We start from the raw sequence: 23,335 nt of genomic DNA on the forward strand, positions 1-23,335 counted from the left end.
TCACCTTGAGACATAGGATGTTAAGTCTTATTTACCCATTAATTTCCCTGGCTACGGTGCCCTTCAGACCGACACAGTAATGCTTACACATTACTGGTTCACGGCATAAAAAGGCGCCGTTGTGGTACACATAATCTAGCCGGCATCCTGTGCAGAGGTACCTCCCGCTGATAAAGTACATTATAAAATTGCTTACATGTTACTGCTTGCGGAGGCGGCGTGGGACGGGTCGTTCCCTTCCCTAAAATATGGTCGATGGAGGCGATGGCTTTCCCATGCGTCATGGGCGCTACTTGTAGTGGCAGGATGATCCTGGGACCAGAAACTCTGCTTAATGTTTTTAAAATTAAAGTTATTATATGAATTGGCGCATCTACTGTACTCAATAACTCTAGCTTTACGTATTGATTTACATTTACGCATTACTTTTATTTTTATTATTTTTCTTGCGTCACTTAACATATGTTGTAGTTGAAATCATTTGTAAACCAATGAAACTGTAAATGCTGATCTAAAACATCGGCAATGAGTTTCTTGCCACTTCTTCTCATTAATAAAAAAAATAGGTCTTTTAAGCAAGTGATTTGAAAAAATAAAAAGTACAATAACCATCCTACGTATTATTTCATTCACTATAATAGGTATTTTTATAACTGCTATTTATATTTATTTAGAGAAATTCGGTTTTTACTCGAGTGAATTCTCGTTATTCAAAGTCAATTTAGGCCTTACGGTATAATGTATCGCATGTGATGGGCCGGTTGAGTTACAAACTTACGTCATCCAATCCAAAAAATTATCATATCAATTAGCATTGAATGAGTGGTCTATCTAATTATTCAGTAGCCGAATTGGCACAGAATAACTAATAGGACATATACAATACATAAGGACCAGTCCCGAACATAAATTAAATTTAGGCATAGAAAATTACCTACTACCTACTTCCTACGGACGCGGTCTGATAGCGGATCATAATTGATGGTATGTCGCATTGTCAGTCACACAAAATTATTATTGCTACCGCCCGGACCGTGCCGAGTACGACTCCGGACGTAACATAACTCCACTGGGAAAGTCTGTATATATATTATAAAACCGGAAGTGACAAATCACTTCAACGACATAATGTAAATAATCATAAAACACTGCTGATGTAATATTAATAGTATCCGTTATTAAATCAATTGTGTCAAACAGACCATTTTTTCCTGAAAGCTCGCCTATTGTTTACACACTTAAAATACTCCGAATCCTTGAATATGAGCCAATTTTTTTGAGCTGATTAACTGTAAATACAAACTATGTGATATTTAGATAGATTTCACAAGATAGTTGCGAGCGCACTCCAATGTCTTTCTGTTAGAGAGGTGGACACGGACTTTAATTTGTCACAGTTCTGACCATAGACATTCTTACGTTATATATTAATGTAAATTCAAATAAAGCATGCGAGAGACAAGAACATCTCTAACGGAGATACAACAAGATAGAAAAAGAGAGCGAATATATTATTACTGTAACCGATTTTGATTGACAAGTCGCAAACAGTCACCCACTTGGTTCTGGTAAATATTTATGGTTGAAAGCGTCTGTCAAGTGTCATGATCATTGGGAGCTCATCCAGAGCTCACATAACTAAGGATATCCCGCAAGTGATTATTTTTACCAGTGGAAGGCTCCTATTCACAGGAAGGCGGCTAGATTAGGTATGGGTACCACAACGGCCGGCGCCTGTTTCTGCTGTAAAGCAGTAATGTGTAAGCATTACTGTGTTTGGTCTGAAGGGCGCCGTAGCAAAGGCGACTTAACATCTTATGTAGTGCCGCTAAGAATTTTTGGGGTTTTTCAAGAATCCTGAGCGGCACTGCATTGTAATGGGCAGGGCGTATCAATTACCATTAGCTGAACGTCCTGCTCGTCTCGTCCCTTACTTTCATAAAAAAATACCTGGCACCTTTGTACGACAATAGGTACCATAATGGTTATAGTTATCGTTGAGCCAATGTAAACAAATTTACAACAACATTTACGAGCTTTATTGCGATCTCCAAGTAAATGTATGGCAAAATTAATGACGTCGTTGATTTAAGTCATTCTATAAAAAAAAATTTGTATGGACTTTGGAGTGATAGCAACAATTTTATAAGAGATAGCTTTTCAGTATTCGTATGTTTAAAATCATCCTGTATATTAAAATCATCCTGTTTATTAAAATCATTCTGTATATTAAAATATGCTGTTTATTAAAATCATTCTGTATATTAAAATCAACCTGTTTATTAAAATCATCCTGTATATTAAAATCATCCTGTATATTAAAATCAACCTGTTTATTAAAATCATCCTGTATATGAAAAACAACCTGTTTATTAAAATCATTTTGTATATTTAAATCATCCTGTATATTAAAATCATCCTGTTTATTAAAATCATCCTGTATATTAAAATCCACCTGTTTATTAAAATCAACCTGTATATTAAAATCAACCTGTTTATAAAAATCATTCTGTATATTAAAATCAACCTGTTTATTAAAATCAACCTGTATATTAAAATCATCCTGTTTATTAAAATCATCCTGTATATTAAAATCATCCTGTATATTAAAATCAACCTGTTTATTAAAATCATCCTGTATATGAAAAACAACCTGTTTATTAAAATCATTTTGTATATTAAAATCATCCTGTATATTAAAATCATCCTGTTTATAAAAACAACCTGTTTATTAAAATCAACCTGTATATTAAAATCATCCTGTTTATTAAAATCATCCTGTATATTAAAATCCACCTGTTTATTAAAATCATTCTGTATATTAAAATCATTCTGTATATTAAAATCAACCTGTTTATTAAAATCAACCTGTATATTAAAATCATCCTGTTTATTAAAATCATCCTGTATATTAAAATCAACCTGTTTATTAAAATCATTCTGTATATTAAAATCAACCTGTTTATTAAAATCAACCTGTATATTAAAATCATCCTGTTTATTAAAATCATCCTGTATATTAAAATCATCCTGTATATTAAAATCATCCTGTATATTAAAATCATCCTGTATATTAAAATCATTTTGTATATTAAAATCATCCTGTATATTAAAATCATCCTGTTTATTAAAATCATCCTGTTTATTAAAATCAACCTGTATATTAAAATCATCCTGTTTATTAAAATCATCCTGTATATTAAAATCCACCTGTTTATTAAAATCATTCTGTATATTAAAATCATTCTGTATATTAAAATCAACCTGTTTATTAAAATCAACCTGTATATTAAAATCATCCTGTTTATTAAAATCATCCTGTATATTAAAATCAACCTGTTTATTAAAATCATCCTATATATTAAAATCATCCTGTATATTAAAATCATCCTGTATATTAAAATCATCCTGTATATTAAAATCATCCTGTATATTAAAATCATCCTGTATATTAAAATCATCCTGTATATTAAAATCATCCTGTATATTAAAATCATCCTGTATATTAAAATCTCCCTGTATATTAAAATCATCCTGTTTATTAAAATCATCCTGTATATTAAAATCCACCTGTATTATAAAATATAACCAAAACCTGTTTGTTGTTCACATTACTTCGGTTTCGTGATTTGTTCGATAGAATCGGAGTATAAAACGATGTTTTGTAAACCTTTCAATAGGATTTTATTGAGCTTTCATTATTATTTTAGTCACTTTTATGGGTTATATTTGTGTAACAGAATGCCAAATGAGATTCCAACGCTGGACTTCAACGATACGTTCCTCGATATGGAACACTTGAGGAACAGTTTCCCGGGGTATGAGATCAAAGTGAAGACCGACAATCCGCAGAAACTCATCAGACCCTTTAAGTAAGTATTTGGTTTTCTTTGTGGAAAATTTTAGTGACGTAAGGGAGCGTCCATTAATTATTTCAAAATTTATGTTATAAACGTGTTGGATTATTGAGGAAAAAAAACAAAAACATATCTAGTTCTATTATTATCAGTCCATGAAGGCTTGTGCACATTTTACACCGTTTTCTGCTAGAAAAATAATTACGTAATATTTGCCCCCAGCCCCTAAGTAAGATTTGAAAAGATTTAGCTTGATCACCTCCCCACTTAGAACACCTCACGTAATTAATAGACGCCCCCCTAATGAGGCGAGAATGTAATCCGACAACCTTTACTGCGCATGGAGCAAGGGATCCCTATATTTCACTGGACACCACAGTGACGCAACCATTCATGTCTACCAACACAATGTATACAGCTCTATATAGAGTTGCTCACCTGGTGTCTGTTTGGTGGCGCGACCAGCTCATGACTGTAGTGTCTGTATAGTGTCTAGTTTATTAGCTCCCGGACATCACGGTGGCGCGACGTGAGCAACCGTGATGTTCCAGTGAAATATAGCCCTTAAATCTGTAAAGTGGATATCTACCTTACCTCGTCCGAGCGTTTTACCAATAGTTAGGGATAAGATAGGGGTCCTTTTATTTAACTAAAATTAACTAACTAACATGTAGATTTAAAATTAAACGTTTGTGTAAGCGGCCAAGAGACTTCAAAAATTAAGAATATCATAAAATTTTTATTTTATCGTACAGTAAGCTCTATTAAAATATATTTAGGATACGATATAATGATTCCAAAATATTAAGTTGTCAAGCGGAGCGCTGCAGAGCGGCGTCGCTGACCGTGACGTCACTAAACTACACCTAGCGGCGCGCGATGTTATGACGTCAGGTGGATATTTCAATACGGGAACGAAAATTACCTACAAGTACCTACTCGTTTTATTTAGATGAAACAAAAACTTGTGCATTTTTAGGCATATAAGCAATACGATTGTATAGTTTGAAGTGATTCGATGGACTTCCTTATATCCTCAATTAAATCAGCACCCACACCACACCACGCCAAACCGAGACAACAGAAATGCGGTGACAGTACTGCTCTTAAAGAATCTGCAAATATAGTTCTACTGCTGCTGTATAATCTTCAGAAATCTTTAGCTATTTTCCCATGATTGTGGTCACTTTGTTTTGAAACACTTTTACACAAATTTTCTTGTCCCAAACTAGGCCTTGCCTGTACTATGGGTACAAGACAACGACATATTTAATACATTACTAGCTGACTCGGCAAACGTTGTTTTGCCATATAAATTGTATTGATCTTTTTCTTGCTAGTTGATAAGAAATGGCGCTAGTTGTATTCATTAGTAACAATCACACTTCTTTTATATTTTGTATAATTCACATTATAGTTTTATAAATTATAGCCTATTAGTTATTCGGGTGTGTAAGCTATATTATTGTAAAGTTTCATCAAAATCTATTCTGTAGATTTTGCGTTAAAGAAGTTCAAACATACATCCAGACATACAAACTTTCTCATTTATAATATTAGTAGGATACTTACCTAAACAGACATAAATATTTACAAACACCCATGACTCGGAAACCAACATTCATATTCATCATATTAATGTTTGCACCTACCGGGGTTAGAACTTTATTGTTGATATGATGGTAGTACCTACTTACCAGGAAAATTTAATTCACGACTATTTTTTACTCAATTGACCCTAATTAATCAATTTGAGTCGTTCGCTCTACTTTAATATTAACTAACATTATCCGACTCGTTCTATCGAGTAGCAACACTGATGAAATTTTCAGGGTTACCTTTGAGAATGTGAAACGTAAGCAGGAGTTGGGTGACAATGCAATGGATGAGGAGGAACCGCGGAAGGTGATAACAGTCGAGCCCCACGTGCAGCCCAAACGTGGGCCATATCTCTACAATGAACCTAAGAAGTAAGTATTGTAAATTTAATATCTATACTTATAAATGGTGATGTTACCTTCGGTTATACTACGAAAATTTCTTTTATGATTTTAAGGGACGCTAAAGCAGTACTTTCAGCTTATGGTTATTGATACGCCCTGCCCATTAGAATGCAGTGTCGCTCAGGACTCTTAAAAGAAAAAAAAATCTGACACAATTGCGCTCGTCGCCGTCACCTTCAGTCATAAGATGTTAAGTCTCATTTGCCCAGTAAGTTCACTAGCTACGGCGCCCTTCAGACCGAAGCACAATAAAGCATACACATTAGTGCTTCACTGCTGAAATAGGCGCAGTTGTGGTACCCATAATCTAGCCGGCATCCTGTGCAAAGAGCCTACCACTGGTAACTATTACAACTATCGGAGTAATACACCATAAAACACAGCGTGTTATTGAGATAGTTTAACTATATGATATGTTGGTGATTACTTATCTGGAAACTATTCTTTTTTGACTTCTAAGTAACCACATGAGATATTATTGTATTATATATGTACTCTCTACCATTTGTTCCACAAGGGCACATATTAAATTGTAAACCTTTCCACAGAAATAATATTTTGTTCACACCGACGCAGATTGAAGCCATTCGGTCTGGGATGCAACCTGGCCTCACCTTGGTTGTGGGTCCACCCGGGACAGGTAACTGCCAAAATATTTTATAAAACAAAGTCTTCTATAGAAAATCTCTTAAGTAACAATTCATTTACCTCAAATCAGAGTAATGCAATAGTTAAAAATAAATTTTCTCTACGACATTTTGAAGCTGGTGCCATGTTTAACATATAAATTACAACATTCAATAGGTGAAATGCATTGTTGAACCAGTTAGACGAAAATTTTCATATAAATGTTCATAAAATGAAAACTACTGGACCGAACTATGTAAATTTTTTATCGGACCAAATGGCATCTATGTCGCATCAAACAAAAGAAGAGTTACGTAAATAAGATCATAAATCTCTTTTTTTTTTCCTAATGGAATAGGAGGACAAACGAGCGTACAGGTCACCTGGTGTTAAGTGATCACCGCCGCCCAGATTCTCTTGCAACACCAGAGGAATCATAAGAGCGTTGCCGGCCTTTAACTTTAACTGTACGCGCTTTTTTTGAAGGTACCCATGTCGTATCGTCCCGGAAACACCGCACAAGGAAGCTCATTCCACAGCTTAGTAGTACGAGGAAGAAAGCTCCTTGAAAACCGCACTGTGGAGGACCGCCACACATCCAGATGGTGGAGATGATATCCTAATTTGTGGTATCTCTGAGCAATCGGTGTACATACATAAAAAAATATCGATCGAATTGATAACCTCCTCCTTTTTGAAGTCGGTTAAAAACAATACTTTTTTTCAATCAGATACAGGTGAATTGTTAACCTTTTACTTTTTTGAAGTTTCTAAATAATGAATATAAAATTGATTCAGAATGAATTGATTAAGGGCTCAGGGGAGTTGTTGGGGTTGATACCAGTTCCATGACCGGACATTACGTCAAAATGCAATATTCCACCCACACCTTGTTGACGTCTAGCATTCCACAACCGCGCGATTTGAGGGAGATTCACACATAGAACATACTGCCTCCTAAAAGACCGGCTATGCATCTCTTGCCCCTGGTTGCGGTTGCCTTCCCATCACATGAGTCTAAAAAAGTTGAAAGTTAAACATAACTCCATTGTTATAATTAAAGGCTGCATGCAAAGCATATTTCTTGAACTTGCTGCCAGTGCTGTTCTTTCTAGCTCAATATCTATTGGTCTCTTTTCATCGTCATCCTAAAATCTCAATATTAATTTAACAAGTACTCTTTAATTTGTTTAATGATCCTTGTTCGGCGTTTCCGGCACGATACAATAGAATGTGGGCGGCGGTGATCACTTAACACCAGGTTCGCTCGTTTGAAGTGTTTTACGATAAAATAAATAAATAACAAATATTTGTATCAAACAGGTAAAACAGACGTTGCGGTTCAAATAATATCGAACCTGTACCACAACTTTCCGTGGCAGCGCACTCTGGTGGTGACACACAGCAACCAGGCACTCAACCAGCTGTTCGAGAAGGTGGCCGAGCTGGACGTGGATGAGAGGCATCTGCTGCGTCTGGGTCACGGAGAGGAGGAGCTGCAGACAGATAAGGACTTTTCTAGGTACGGAATTGAATTTATTCTGAGTTATACAGCCCTGGTGGCAGGCTTTGTCATGCTCTTATGTGTCATTGTTTGTGGCGACGTCGTGAGCGTGTCGTTCCCTTCCCTTAAATATGATAGAGGCTAACGATAGCTGACCCATGCGTCATGCTCATTTTTCGAAGTAATTCTATTAATTTAACATTAATTACTTGTAAGTTATAGTCAAGTGTTGAATTCTTACCTTAAAATTATTCAAATTTAACGAGTGTAATATTCTAGTTTAATACCTAACGCCATAATATATATTCCCAAGTACCTACACAACTCTGCTTTTCTTATTACATTACACATTTTATATTTGATAACTCTTAAGGCTGTTTATATGGTTTATGAACATTTTTCAGCCTTAAGCACGTTGGTCACTTTTGGTCTAGGGAAAAAGCACTGGCCTCGCTTGACAGTCATGCTATAGAGTCGGATAGCTACTCTTCGGGTATTGATATCTATTACCGCATCGTCAGTCTAACTAGTTCCTAATAGTATTTTATCTACACCCATAATATGAATCCTCTGTATAAGTTTCTGAAACAGTTAGCTTACTGCTAACATTAAAAAAGCCAGTCCTAGTAACCATTACACCACCCAAACGAGTGTTGTAATGTTGTACTGAATTTCATTACAACACTCGTTTGGATGATGTAATGGTTATTAGGACATTGGGTGTAATTGACATTGACATTGTTGACAAGTCTTGTATGCAACAGTTGATAAAGGTATTAATCACTCATGTGATACTATTATGATGATAAACACACATTCGTGTTTTAATACCCCTACACAAAAGTTGCATAAATAACTATTATGTAATAGTTGTATAAGAAGTGTCAAAAAACGCGAGTGTCGTGGGTTGCGAATGAATGAACGAAAATAAATGAAATGAAAGACGCCACAAGCGTTTTTTCACTTAGTTATACGTGTTGGAAATTGGCAGGAAATGTACTGTATACATAGTTAGTAATCTCTATCAAGGAATGGCAATGATACTAAAACCATACAGCCAACGCGGGAAATGTGAATATTACAGAATAATTATAAAAATTATATTAATAAGTTCTTTTTTTCTGAAGTTGATATTCAAATGCTTAGTCTAATGATTTAAACATGGAAATATTATGTAATTAATAAAGTATGTACTTCGTTTTACCTAATATTTCTATAAACCTACGATACCTAACATAGATTTAGTTGTGTGGCACCAAAAAAACTGGGATTTTGGCGACAGTATAGTACGGTTAACAATGTGTTTTTTAGGCCATAAAGTAGTTATATTAGTAATCGGCTCTGTATAAATGACAGATAAAAGTACAAGAGTAGAATAAAGTAATAATTACACGTATACTTAAATCATTTTAGGTTATAAAAAAGTGTGTGTGTACTTATGTATGCACGCAAGAAGTTATACCTACTTCTTTGGCGTAACATAGCAAGAATCCTCAAAATTATTTATTCCTACTGCTATTCCACGTTTGAAGAAAGAACAATATTGTAAAAATCTTGCAAAGATGACTTTGACAGTTAAATATTAAATAACGAATACGGCTGTACCCTTTGCCTGTCCATAATGTCATAATGACATAACCAGAAACCAAAAAAAAAAAAAAAATAACGAATGTCGTAAACGTCAAAATTTGAGGAACCAACTTCACCTGGTTACTTTTGTGTTACAGTGATGCGCGCGCATCATTAAATTTCACTCTTATCATAACTTCAAAAATTACAAGTAGTTATTATTAGTTATTTATGCAACTGTTGTGTAATAAGGGGTTTTAAAACACGAATGTGGATTTATCTCACGAGGCGAAGCCGAGTGTGATAATAGTGTGTTAATAACATGAGTGTTTTAATACCTAATTATCAACAGGCACATACAAGACTTTATCTACACCCAGAATTTGAATCCTCAAAAAGATTCTGAAACAGTTTACTGCTAACATTAAAATAGCCTGTCCTAGTAGTAACCTAATATCATCCATTACTGTTTATAAACAAATAAACTAAGTATTAATGAAAGAATTATTTATTTTAGTAGTTATTTACATTTTGTATAGTGCAATAATTAAAATTCACTTGAATATTATGTTCTTTTGCAGCGTTTTAAATGAATTGCTGATTTTTGTAAACAAACCAATAAAAATATCAAAGAAAAATGGCGGGGAATCGAATAACCAATTGTTTTTTACGGCGTGCGACGCACTGGTAGTGTAGAACGCGCATAAACGAAAAGGTTCTTTTTTTAAATTCATACAGATACCACGCATCGAGCATTTAGAATGTGGCTGTCTGTTAAAACTCTTTGAGCATGAAAATGTATTGAAAAAAAAAATATCTTTTTTTTTTCATAAAACATACTAGCGTATATTAGCTCTATAGTATTTTGATTATTACACCACAAGCTAACGCACACGTTGATAAATCAGAACTGTTCACGCATTATCGGGTTGTCAGGTCATCTATACCTACGCTAGTATATTATATACAGGTTGTCCCAAAATTCAACGTCAACCTGAAACCAAACGATAGGCTAGATGGTAAACTTCATCAGAAAAAACATCCATCCCATTTTGTTTAGAATATATTGGTTTTAAACAAAAAAAAAAAATTATTAAATTGGATTATAATTTTTGAAATGGAAATGGACAAAAATAAAAAACAATAACCAAAAAATGGTTAAAAAATGGAGAAAATCTGCTTTTTTTGTTTAAGTGCCAATAATTTGTAAGGAATCGGGATCGATGTTTTTTTTTTCTGATCATGTGTACGATCTAGCCTAACATTCTATTTCGGCTTGACGTTAAATTTTGGTACAACCTGTATATATGCTATAGTCTACGGTCAAGAGACATACTCTCTAGAAACATAAAGCAGACTAAATTGAAAAAAAAAAACCTAGCAGAAAATGTGTTAGTATTGTTATAAAACTGCTATGATATTATAATCATCTGTACATTAAAATAGTGGAAATATTATTAGGGTCGAAAAAGTCCAAGTTTCGTATTTCCCCTTCGTCTTTATTTTTTTAGTTTGTGTCAGTAAACATAACATTATATGACATAAAGTATAAAATTAAGCAAGACATTGTTTCGGTTGTTGTGTGAGTTTAAGTAATACATGTTATTGTTATAACAGTGTGTGCTTAAAACCACATGACAAGTGAAAACTTCATTAAGGTGAAATTAATAATACGAAAGACAACATTTTTTTTGGTCTAAATTTGAAAAAGCAATGACCGATTTAGTCCACACTCGCACCGCACAATTACACTTATACCCGAACTGAGAAGAATACCCAATCATATTCTTACTGGCTTCTTAGTTCAACGTTCTTGACTACCTACGACATGTATATAAATTACTTTCATAAATTTTAATCTGTCTGATCGCACTACTTAACGAGTGTTACATAGCTAAGCGTGACAGCTCAGTCATAATACAAATATATAAAAAAACACACTGCAAAAATAAGAGTGCTCACGTTTCCACATTTTGGACTGGACTATAGTCCAACAACTACGTGCGTGACTGTCCCACGGGGTGACGAGGGTGGCGGGGTCGGGGACGGGGTAGTAAGATGTCAGCGCGTAGCGGGTTACGGGAGTCTCACGCATTGCCCTTCCCCGCAACACCACCTGCTACATCTTCAGTTCATTGTCCCCACCACCGCCTGTCACCCCGCGGGACGATCGCGCACCAGGTTGTCGGAGTATGTTGAATTTACAAAATAAATGTAACAAATAGATACGGACGCGTGAATTACGTGCTGGCGAAGCGTATGGAGCTACTGGAGCGCGTGTCCCAGCTGCAGCGGTCTCTGGAGGGGAGCGACGGGGGCGCGGGGGGGAGCGAGGCAGGCGCCACGTGTGAGCTAGCGCACCACTTCCACGTGTACCACGTGCGGCCGCGCTGGCAGGCCTTCGTGAGGGCCTGCGCCAGGCGACAGGTACCACATACACATCCCCATGCTTTAACCATTTTCAATTTAAATAAGAGTTTTAGTCACTTATTATTGTACTTCAATCTACCACCCCTTCGAAAAGAACTCCCACACCTGAGAATTCGAGAAATAACCTGGAGATGATCGCTCCACTCCAACGATCTGGTACCATTTAGAAATCCTGAAAGTCATCCATACGATAGTATTCGAGGGGCGTCAAATATACAGGTGGTGAGAAATAGGTGCAAACTCTATGGAAAATTAAATTTAATAAAATTTACCGGCATTAAGTTATTGCACTACGTATTTGCAATTTGTACGTTTTCTGGGATCCTGTTATCAAAGCATATATTTTGTTCCACAAATAATGACTTACTAAGTAAATAGTATATGGTAGGTGACTAAAATTCCAAATATATAAATATAAATGAGTAGCAATATGGCATTCATGAATCTAAATAGGTTTCCTATATTTATTCCTCTAGATCAATGCTCCACAGGGCAGAAGAGGTCAAAAAGAGGGACAAAAATTTAATAAATTATATCTAATCGAAAACGACCTCTTGGCGGATTATTATTAATATTATGTGGAAATTGTTTGTGAAATTTTGTTATACTTTATGTTAACAGGATAAATCTGCAGATGTTGTAAGCAAAGAGTTTCCGTTCCACGATTTCTTCGACGATGCTCCAAAACCATTGTTCCTTGGCAAGTTATATGAAGACGACATGGCCATAGCTGAGAGCTGCTACAGGTACATTTATATTTTGTTCTATCATCGTTTGCTATTACAATGGACGTTACATCTATTTTTACCAGCATACCAGTTTTTTTTTTTTTTTTTTTATGGAATAGGAGGACAAACGAGCGTACGGGTCACCTGTTGTTAAGTGATCACCGCCGCCCACAATCTCTTGCAACACCGGAGGAATCACAGGAGCGTTGCCGGCCTTTAAGGAAGGTGTACGCGCTTTTTTTGAAGGTACCCATGTCGTATCGTCCCTGAAACCCCGCACAAGGAAGCTCATTCCACAGCTTAGTAGTACGAGGAAGAAAGCTCCTAGAAAACCGCACTGTGGAGGACCGCCATACATCCAGATGGTGAGGATGATATCCTAACTTGTGGCGTGTCGTGCGAAGGTGGAATTCGGCGGCAGGAATCAGGTTAAACAGCTCTTCGGAACACTCCCCGTGATAAATGCGATAGAAGACACACAATGAAGCGACGTCTCTACGCAACGCCAAGTGCTCCAGCCGTTCACAGAGCACTGGGTCCCCGACAATTCGAGCTGCTCTGCGTTGCACGCGGTCAAATGGATCGAGCTGATACTGGGGTGCGCCAGACCAGAGATGACAGCAATACTCCATGTGTGGCCGGACCTGCGCTTTGTAGAGCGCTAGTATGTGGGCCGGCTTGAAGTATTGCCGTGCTCTATTAATGACGCCCAGTTTCTTTGAAGCCAATTTGGCTTTGCCTTCCAGATGACCACGAAATTGGCAATCGCTCGAGATTTCGAGGCCCAGTATTCCGATACTAGGCGCGGCTTTAAGAGAAGTGTTCTCGAAGAGCGGTGATACGACTAATGGGGTATTTTTAGTGGTAAACGCGCAAACTTGAGTCTTCTGGGGGTTAAATTGGACAAGGTTCAATTTACCCCATTCCGCGACCTTCTCAAGAGAGGACTCGATAGAAGACACACGTTTCTCCCGGCACTGGTCGACGATTTCCCGAGAGAGACCTGCATGGCCAGTGTATACGGCATCACCAGTGCTATCGTCTGCATAGCAATGAATGTTGGAGGTGTCCAACATATCATTGATATGCAGAAGAAACAGCGTGGGAGACAGCACACAGCCTTGGGGCACTCCAGTATTTACGGGCTTCGGGTTCGAGCAATATCCGTCGACAACGACCTGTATGCTGCGCCCAGTGAGGAAGCTGGAGGTCCACTTGCACAAGCTCTCGGGAAGCCCAAATGATGGAAGTTTGGATAGGAGCGCCTTGTGCCATACACGATCAAAGGCCTTCGCTATATCCAGGCTAACTGCCAGGCCTTCCCCCTTGCTTTCAATAGCCGCTGCCCATCTATGTGTTAGGTATACCAGAAGATCACCTGCCGACCGACCATGGCGAAACCCGTATTGTCGGTCGTTGATCAACTGGTGACCCTCTAGATATACCAAGAGCTGACGGCTAATTATGCTCTCTATGATTTTGGAGAGCAGGGAGGTAATAGCAATAGGCCTGTAGTTTGCCGGATCCGAACTGTCTCCTTTTTTTTTGGATCGGATGGACAAGGGCTGACTTCCATGAGTCAGGGACTACGCCTTTAGAATAAGAGTGCCGGAATGAACGCGTTAGCACCGGCGTCAACTCAGAGGCACACGTTCTAAGCACGATTGGAGAAATGCCATCCGGCCCGCTCGACTTTCTGACGTCCAACGAAAACAGAGCTCGCCTAACAGTTTTCTGTCTGAACTGTATTTCAGGCATAGAGCTCTGACACCACGGGATGGTCGGCGGTGTTTTTCTGTTGTCGTCAAGAGTCGAGTTGGAGGCGAAAAGAGTGCACAAGAGATCGGCTTTCTCTATTGCCGTATGGGCCAGGGTGTCATTCCTCATGTGCAACGGCGGCATGGACGGCTGGCTGAAGTTACCAAGAGCAGCTTTCGACAACGACCAGAACTTGCGTGTTCCGGTCGGGTAACTGGAAAGCTGCTCGCCGATTTTGACGGCGTGTTTTGACTTTGCACGGGCGATTTGCCGCTTAATAAATCTGGAGGCACGGTTGTATTTCCTCTTAAGAACTGTGCAGTTCGGATCCTTTGTGCCCAGCGCCGCAACTCAAGTTCGATACGCCTGTTTATTGCAGTCAGATGCTGCTTTAACAGACGCATCGAACCATGGCTGTGATCTGCCACCGATGGGTACTATAGAGTTTGGTATAAAAATATCCATACCCTGTAGTATCACATGGGCTACTGCAACGGCGCAGGCACTAGGATCATCCGAAGGGAAACAAACCCTGCCCCAAGGGTAGGATGCAAAAAAGGAACGCATCCTATCCCAATCTGCTGACTTGTAGTGCCAAACGCGGCGGGTCGCTGGTGGTCTGCGACGTTGGCGTCGGATAGGCACTACACTCCTGACCAGGCAATGGTCGGACGTTCCGAGAGGGGCGTCGACAAAGACCTGGTAACCATCGGGATGTGTAGTCAGCAGAAGATCCAATAAGGACGGCATGTGGCTATCCACATCCGGGAGCCGCGTTGGCGACTCAACCAATTGCGACAGACCATACGCCAATGCAAAATTATGCACAGATCGCCCTGCGTAGTCTGTGGTACGTGATCCAAGCCATTCGGCATTGTGCCCGTTGAAATCACCCAAGACTACGATTTCAGCGGAGGGGATCTGTGCAAGTACGTCGTCAATTGCCGCTTGAACGCAGCCCATGAGATGATCGGTTTCTGCGTTACCACTATGGGACCTGTAGACACACGCATAGATGCGGACGCGGTCCTCTAAATCTACGCGGAGCCAGAGAGTGGACAGGTCCCTACCCTCAAAATTGCCGAGACGGTGACAGCAGATATCCTCCCTAACGTACACACATACCCCAGCATGAGGCAAAAAATTGTGCTCAATTTTGTACCCGGGGTACGTTAAATATGACGTATCGCTAGGTCGAGATATCTGCGTCTCAGTAAGGAAACACAAGGCCGGCTGCGCCGTCTCAAGGTGGTGGTGGACGGCGTTTAAATTGGAGTGAGTTCCACTGATATTGCAAAAGTTCACGTTGAGCGTGGAGCGGGGTGATACTGCCTCGTTTGTCCTTGGTCATGCGCGGTTCGTGCCCTCCCCAGAATACGAAGGGCAGCCCGAGCTAGAGTGCCCGGGGAGGGATTCTCCAACTCTGGTAGAGCCGGTACCCTCCTGGGGTAAAATCTTTTTGAGTACCGCTGTCATATTCGGGTGGAGGGGTGGGGGGGGGGAATGGCCACCGGTCCTCGACACTAACCTATGTGAAACATATCGGCACTAGGCCGCTACTTCACGCTGGTATTCTGTGCGAGTGTGGTAATTAACTCGGACGAGTCTGGCCCGATTGTGCTGACGTCAAAAGACGGCAGCGTGACTCTCCCACTTCTAAAAAGCCCTTAGTCGCCTCTTACGACACCCATGGGCCTGGGACTCCCCTATTCTTTTTACGCCCCGGGAAAAGTGCAGGGCAGGTTTGGTTAATTTTGTGGTAGAAACTTATGAGATTTTATGTCGAGGTGAAATTCTTAAAAAACAAAAATTAAAACTAAGGAGTACCACGATTGCGCTCGTCATCTTGTGTCAACATATCGTTACAAGGTCAGAAATTTCACAATGTGCTCCGAATACTTGGCTTGGCATGATATTTTTTATATAAGAGGGGCCGAGTAATAGTCTGGAAGGAAGGAGTAAGGAATTTCTCACCGTTCAATACGTTCTTGTATATTGCCAGACGTCAACATGTTGCGGTTGGAAATGGAGTTGTATGTAAAACTTTAATGCAGTTTTTAAGATTCCACAATCATGATCTGAACAAATGCCTCCTCCAAAGTCCTCCGTGACCACCGTTGGCATGGCATAAAGGCATAAAAGAATTGTGCTCGGAGTTTCCCTGCATGATCGGATCAGACATGTGGAGATCCGTAGGACAACCAAAGTCACCATCATAGCCTAAATGATTGCAAACTGAAGTGGCAGTGAGCCGGGCAGTTCGACTGACGCATGGCCATTGATTGGGGCAGTAAAGTCCTCGACTGGTGACCAAGTACCGGAGGACGCAGTGTTGGTATGTCCCCACATGGGGGACTGACGATCTGGTCATGATCGCCGGAATATGTTGGACGAGGGCAGCGGCGATCTTTGGGGGAGGCCTTTGTCCAGCAGTGGATGTCTTCCAGCTGATGATGAATAAATCTTCCCTTCTTAGGTATATAGAGCACATATTTGAAGAGCTGGAGGAGTTCCGCGCGTTCGAGCTGTTGCGGTCAGGGCTCGATCGCTCCAAGTACCTGTTGGTGAAGGAAGCCAAGATCATCGCGATGACGTGTACGCACGCCGCTTTGAAGCGGTCCGAACTTGTGCAGATGGGTATGTCGCTATTTATAACCTAGGTTCTAGAGAATCATTACGAGAAAAATGTAAAGAAATAAACATTTTGATTATTGCATCTCAATATATTCTTGATGATATTCTGAATGTTCAGCATCTTAACGAATTTGCTAGAAACTACGACATTCATAATGTTAGCATGAAGAATAAACATACAATCGGCTAATTGCATTATGAAAGTCTTTTATTGGACGGTGTAAATGCTTTTAAAATATGATCCCAGATAATGTACAATCAAAATCAGACTGGGAATGGAGCAAACGACTATTTATTTAAAAAAAAAATTAGGTACAATGCTACATATTATATTGTTACTAAGTTAAGAAAATAAAGCCCGCTAAGTTTCTTGCCCCCGTTTTTCTTAGGTCTAAGGCATCTTATTTCGAAAGGGTGGTGGTAGTTTTTTGACGTGTAGTACCTAAGTGATTTTAAATCCTATTTTGAATAAAACAAATTGAGTTTTAAGTTTGAAACTAAGCAACACACTGTTTATTAAATGTTATTTTTAATTCTGACCTATATAACTCAGTGGTTAATGACCCTGCCTGCTGAGGTACACGTCCCGGGTTCAAATATCAGTAGGTGCAATCATTTATATGATGAATATGAATGTTTGTTTCCTAGCCCTGGATATTCTTAATATAGATTTATATATATTTAATTATTTAATATGTATATTGTATTAAATATTACAGGCTGTACCTGGCCAAGGGCAATTTTATGTAGTTACAGTCTTAACGTAATGTTCAATTGACAAAGCTATCTAAATGAACTCCATTACAAATTTATCCAAACTAAATATTATACGAGTTTTTTCCTAATCTTGGCTGTAGTTAGACCACACTATACACCAAAAGGTCTCATATTTATTTGTGTGATAATATAAGATTAATTATTATTTGGTCCTTATTTCCTTGTCGAATAATATTAGTATCAGTGACAAAATTGATGATTCATGATAGATCACGGCGCCTATTTCTGCCGTGAAGCAGTAATGTGTAAGCATTACTGTGTTTCGGTCTGAAGGGCGCCGTAGCTAGTGAAATTACTGGGCAAATGAGACTTAATATCTTGTCTCAAGGTGACAGGCGCAGTTGTAATGCCGCTCAGAATTTTTGGGGGTTTCAAGAATCTTGAGCGGCACTGCATTGTAATGGGCAGGGCGTATCAATTACCATCAGCTGCGCGTCCTACTCGTCTTGTCCCTTATTTTCATAAAAAAAAAAACATTTAATATAGTTCAGCAGTGTCTAAGGACTGGTATCCGTTATAAATGCAATAACGCTATTTCTCGTTCAGGTTTCAAATACGACAACATACTCATGGAGGAGTCGGCACAGATCCTCGAGATAGAAACATTCATTCCTCTGCTGTTACAAAATCCACAAGACGGTCGCTCTCGACTCAAGCGGTGGATAATGATCGGTGATCATCACCAGCTGCCGCCTGTCGTGAAGAACATGGCCTTCCAGAAGTACTCCAACATGGAACAGAGCCTGTTCACCCGAATGGTGAGGCTGGGGGTGCCCTATGTGGAGCTCGACGCACAGGGAAGAGCCAGACCTTCGTAAGTATATTATGTAACTGCTCATCATCTCAGCAGGAAGGCGTTCACTGCTGGACAAAAGCCTCCCCCAAAGATCGCCAACATGATCGGTCCTGGGCTGCTCTCATCCAACCTATTCCGGCGATCTTGACGAAATCATCAGTCCGTCTTGTGGGTGGCCTAACAAAACGTCTTCCGGTTTGTGGTTGCTATGTGCCCCTTCAGTATTCACTGCCACTTCAGTTTTGCAACCATCCGAGATATGTTGGAGACCTCGGTTCTCCTACGGATCTCCTCATTTCCGATTCGATCTCGCAGGAAAACTCCGAGCATAGCCCTCTCCATTGCCATCTGAGCGACCATTAGCTTCCTTATAAGGCCCGCGACCACGTCTGCGTACCGTAAGTCATGACTGGCAACACACACTGATTAAAAGCTATCGTCCTCAGACACTTTTGTTTGTAACTTCTGCAAGTAGAAAAACTATTTGTTCTCAGAAGTTTAATATAGATTCACGCTGGTTGGTTGTCCCAAAAGAAAGAAGTTTAAATTTCTAGATAACTAAGACGTAATAAATACAGCTGTATATATATATAAAAAAAAAGGTTTGCGTGTACTTATATACATACGCAAGATTTTGTACTTTTATGGCGTAATAAAACCATAATGCCTAAAAAACTTACTTTTCGTGCTATTTTACGTTGTTTGAAAGAACAATATTGTAATAAAGAAGGTATTAAATACAACCAATGAGAATATTAACATTATATTATACCGAATAGTTCAGTTCATTTAGTCGACGGTAGAGGGTATCGAGTGACGGTGTGCGTGCGCGTCATATTAATCCACTTTATTTTTTTCCTGACGCAAAATAACTATAACTTCAAGAGTGTAAAAGGCACGCTCTCCGTCAGTTCTATTTTACCACCTCCAGGGTAATAAATATCTTGACAACATAACTTTCTCTTTATTCATTAAGATCGGGACTAGACGACAGCCAGTCTTCAGCTCTGATGAAGTCCAAAACATTCGTTTCCAACCAAAACTGCGTAGACCGCTTTATGAGCCGGCGCCGAGTCTTGCTGGAAGGACCATTCTTGGTTATTGAACATGGTGTTGTTAAGAGGCTCCACTGCCTTCTCTAGATGGTATCTTGAAATACTTTGTGCCGATATTTTGATAACTTTTTCACAAAAGTATGGCTCAGTCACTCCTTCATTACCTTCTTCAGTTAATACTCCACCAAACTATCATTGAAGTCGGATAGTGGCCACGTTGCTCTCTGTCGACTAATTGGGAAGCTTCCTTAGAGCTTTGAGCATAAATACGGTCATTTTGTTTGTTAAAATGTTACTCAATTGTAAAAAAAAATTCTCATCCGTAAACAAAATTCTTCTATGACTTCCCTTTGCGTACCGCTTCAGTAGTTGTTTCGATTTTACCAACCTTTTCTTTTTTAAATAATCTGTTAAGAAATGACCAGTTCGTCTCTTATAGGCTGCAAGTTCTAAGTCATCTTTCAAAATACGCGACATGGTTCTAGGTGCTATCTTCATCTCCCGAGATAAAATCTTTTGCTTTCGGACAGGATTTCTTAGAATTCGTAACCTTACTGCTTTGACCACCTTTTTTGTACTAACACTACGTGGTCTCATTGGACTTATTAATGGCCCGGTACACAAACATTTTACTTAAAAATTATTGTCTTAAAAATTGCATTTAGCAATAAATAATAATGCAATCACAGCGATTCAGTTCTCTTTTTCACCCCACTCCATTCTAATATCGCAAAATATTGTTTAATGTATTGGCGCCAAAATGAGAAAACTCAATGAACAATCATATATAAAAATGACAAATTCCAAATTCAAACGAAATATTTTGCCAGACTAAGTAATTAGATCACAACACTGTCGCATTCCTGAACTCTGCATTCAACTCGCTGCATACAAGACGGATTAGATTGACGAAAAATTAGAGGAGCGGAAAAAAATAATAATTTTGTAATGTTTAGAATTTGCAACCTGTACCGCTGGCGGTATCGAGCTCTGGGCGACCTCGCTCACGTGTGTCGTCTGCCAGAGTACCGCGCGGCCAACGCCGGCCTGAAGTACGACTTCCAGCTGGTCAACGTGGAGGACTTCAACGGCGCCGGAGAGACTGAACCCAGCCCCTACTTCTACCAGGTATGTGCGACCCATCAAATACCTCCCCCAAACATCACCATGACGATCGGTCGTGCGCTGTCCTCATCCAACCTTTTCCGGCGATCTTGATCACATTGTCGGTCCATCGTGTTGGGAGCCTACCAACACTACGTCTCCCGGTACGTGGTCGCCATTCGAAACGTACTTAGACTTTGCTCAGACTTTACTTACATAAACCTTACCTGAATGTGATAAAACGCGAACTCGATTTTACATTAGGCTGTCTTAGCCTAAGCTCAGCATAATTTCAGCTGTCAAACAAATATAAAAAGCGGCCGAGTGCGAGTCGGACTCGTCCATGAAGGGTTCCGTAGCAGCACGTAACAAAATATAAAAGTTCTTGTAGTTCGTTGTAACTTTGATCGATGTTTTAATAATAGTGTATTTTTTTAAATTGAGTTATTTATGACGTATTAAAAAAAACACACATTTTACCACTTTGGATGTGTCTCTCGCGAAAACTATTCAGTTTAGAAAAAGATTATATTGGAAAGCTCAATATCATTTTTGAAGACCTATCGTCACACGTATGGCTTGATAAAAAAAAATTTTGAGTTTCAGTTCTATGGAGAACCCCAAATTTATTTGCTTTTTTCTATTTTTATGTGAAAATCTTAATGCGGCTTACAGAATACATCTAATTTCCAAATTTCGACAGTATATTCTTATAGTTACGAACGGACAAACCGACAGACATGACGAATCTATAAAGGTTCAGTTTTTTCTTTTTCTGGATAGAATGGAAAAAAACTGAACCTGGATATGCTAAGCTTACACTCAGCTAAGTCTTACGTAAGTAAAATCTGAGCAAAGTCTAAGTATGTTATATAGATCTCAGCCTTAGAAGTCAGGTCGTTATTGTCTCTGTTATGAACCGATGAAACCCACATAGGTATATATATCAAATGTACGTAATTCCTAAATATATGGCTCGTGTTCCACTTTATAGTTCCTCAATATTTGTTTGTTTATCAAGATTTCATTCGTGACCTCTTGAATTGATTGGTACAGATTTATACAGTAAAAAACACAAGTAGTTTCTCAAGAGTTTAAATTCAAAGCAGTATTACGCACCCTTGTTTTAAAATAAACAGTGTGATTTATAAAAAAATATATATATATATAATAATTTACTGAAAATTTTATAATACTTGCATTAGAACCTGGCGGAGGCAGAGTACGTGGTGGCAGTGTTCATGTACATGCGGCTGCTGGGCTGGCCTGCCGACAAGATCTCCATCCTCACCACCTACAACGGACAGAAACACCTCATACGTGACGTCATCAACAAGCGCTGCGCCGACAACCCGCTCATCGGCAGACCCCATAAGGTAATACTATTAACATATTTATTTATGGCAATAAGTTTCGCGAATATGGTCTCAATCTCGGCTACGTTATCTTAATTAGTCAAAAAAATTATGAACGATGCGGGCCTCGAACGGTTGGCTCAGTTGGTAAGAGCGCTCGGACGGAACCCGAGAGGCGCAGGCTTAAGTCACGCATCGTTCATAAATTTTGGTTACAAATTTAATTTGTTTAATTAAACCCAGAAGTGTGGCTTATCAGCACAGTCTTACTTTTTTATATAAGAGTGGGCTTTGGCTCACATTATGGGAAGTGGTGAGACAATCGCCCATGGACACCGCAACACCTGGGGTCAAGAGATGCGTTGCCGGCCTTTAAGTTGGGAGAATGTGATTGATTCCACAAAGACTGCGAGGCTGGAAGTGCCTCGCAAAATCCGAGATTGGAGAATGCCAGACGTCAACATAAAGCCGGTGGAATTCCGCCCAAATCTCTACGCAACGCCAAAGAATCAAGCCGACCAGAGATGACTTGATCGTCGATGAGTCGAGCAGCTCTTCGTTGTATACGGTCAAATGGAAGAAGGGGGAGCGCTCAACCAGAATTTTAACAGTAGACCATGTGGGGCGGAATTTGCACCTTATATAGTTGCAGTAAATTACCACAGTATATAATATAAGCACTAGCAGTTTGGAAACTATGGCAAGTGTTATGTCTCAACGCGGCACACGCAGGGCTCGCGCTACTGAAAACTTGTAGAAACCTGCGTATGTGTGCGTGCGTCCTTACGAACCTATGTACGTAGTTTACATACTGCTAGCGTTTATAAATACTTTGGAAGTACTCTCATGTCTAACGGCCGTTCCCAATATACTATCTACAGATAGAGATAAATTACTACCTTCTACTGCCAGTAATTAGCTGTCAATAATCTGAAGCTGTCCTAATATACCCGATAAGTCATTCTTATCGCCTTATATTGGGACGCGTGAATTGCAATTTCTATACAAACTTCTATCGCTCCTCTTCCTCCCATTGACAGACAGCGTGTACGGATCAGGTGAATTACCGTCGATAAGTTTATTGGGACAGAAAAGTCAACTATGGTTACGATTTTTATTGTACTTTTTAGAGGCCAAT

General features: G+C 39.2%; 1 protein-coding gene across 1 annotated transcript in view; it reads left to right on the top strand.

The window, feature by feature from the left end:
• LOC126972525 (RNA helicase aquarius) overlaps window positions 1-23,335 on the top strand; it is a 115,112-nt gene that overhangs the window by 84,920 nt on the left and 6,857 nt on the right. Inside the window, exons 15-24 of the mRNA XM_050819344.1 lie at window positions 3,741-3,872; window positions 5,690-5,827; window positions 6,409-6,500; window positions 7,811-8,009; window positions 11,786-11,987; window positions 12,612-12,736; window positions 16,953-17,113; window positions 18,434-18,701; window positions 20,695-20,866; window positions 22,048-22,218. Coding sequence (XP_050675301.1) covers window positions 3,741-3,872; window positions 5,690-5,827; window positions 6,409-6,500; window positions 7,811-8,009; window positions 11,786-11,987; window positions 12,612-12,736; window positions 16,953-17,113; window positions 18,434-18,701; window positions 20,695-20,866; window positions 22,048-22,218 — 1,660 coding nt within the window. The remainder of the gene's footprint in view (window positions 1-3,740; window positions 3,873-5,689; window positions 5,828-6,408; window positions 6,501-7,810; window positions 8,010-11,785; window positions 11,988-12,611; window positions 12,737-16,952; window positions 17,114-18,433; window positions 18,702-20,694; window positions 20,867-22,047; window positions 22,219-23,335) is intronic.

The sequence above is a fragment of the Leptidea sinapis genome, chromosome 26, assembly GCF_905404315.1.
Source record: "Leptidea sinapis chromosome 26, ilLepSina1.1, whole genome shotgun sequence".
In the NCBI taxonomy this organism is placed as follows: domain Eukaryota; kingdom Metazoa; phylum Arthropoda; class Insecta; order Lepidoptera; family Pieridae; genus Leptidea; species Leptidea sinapis.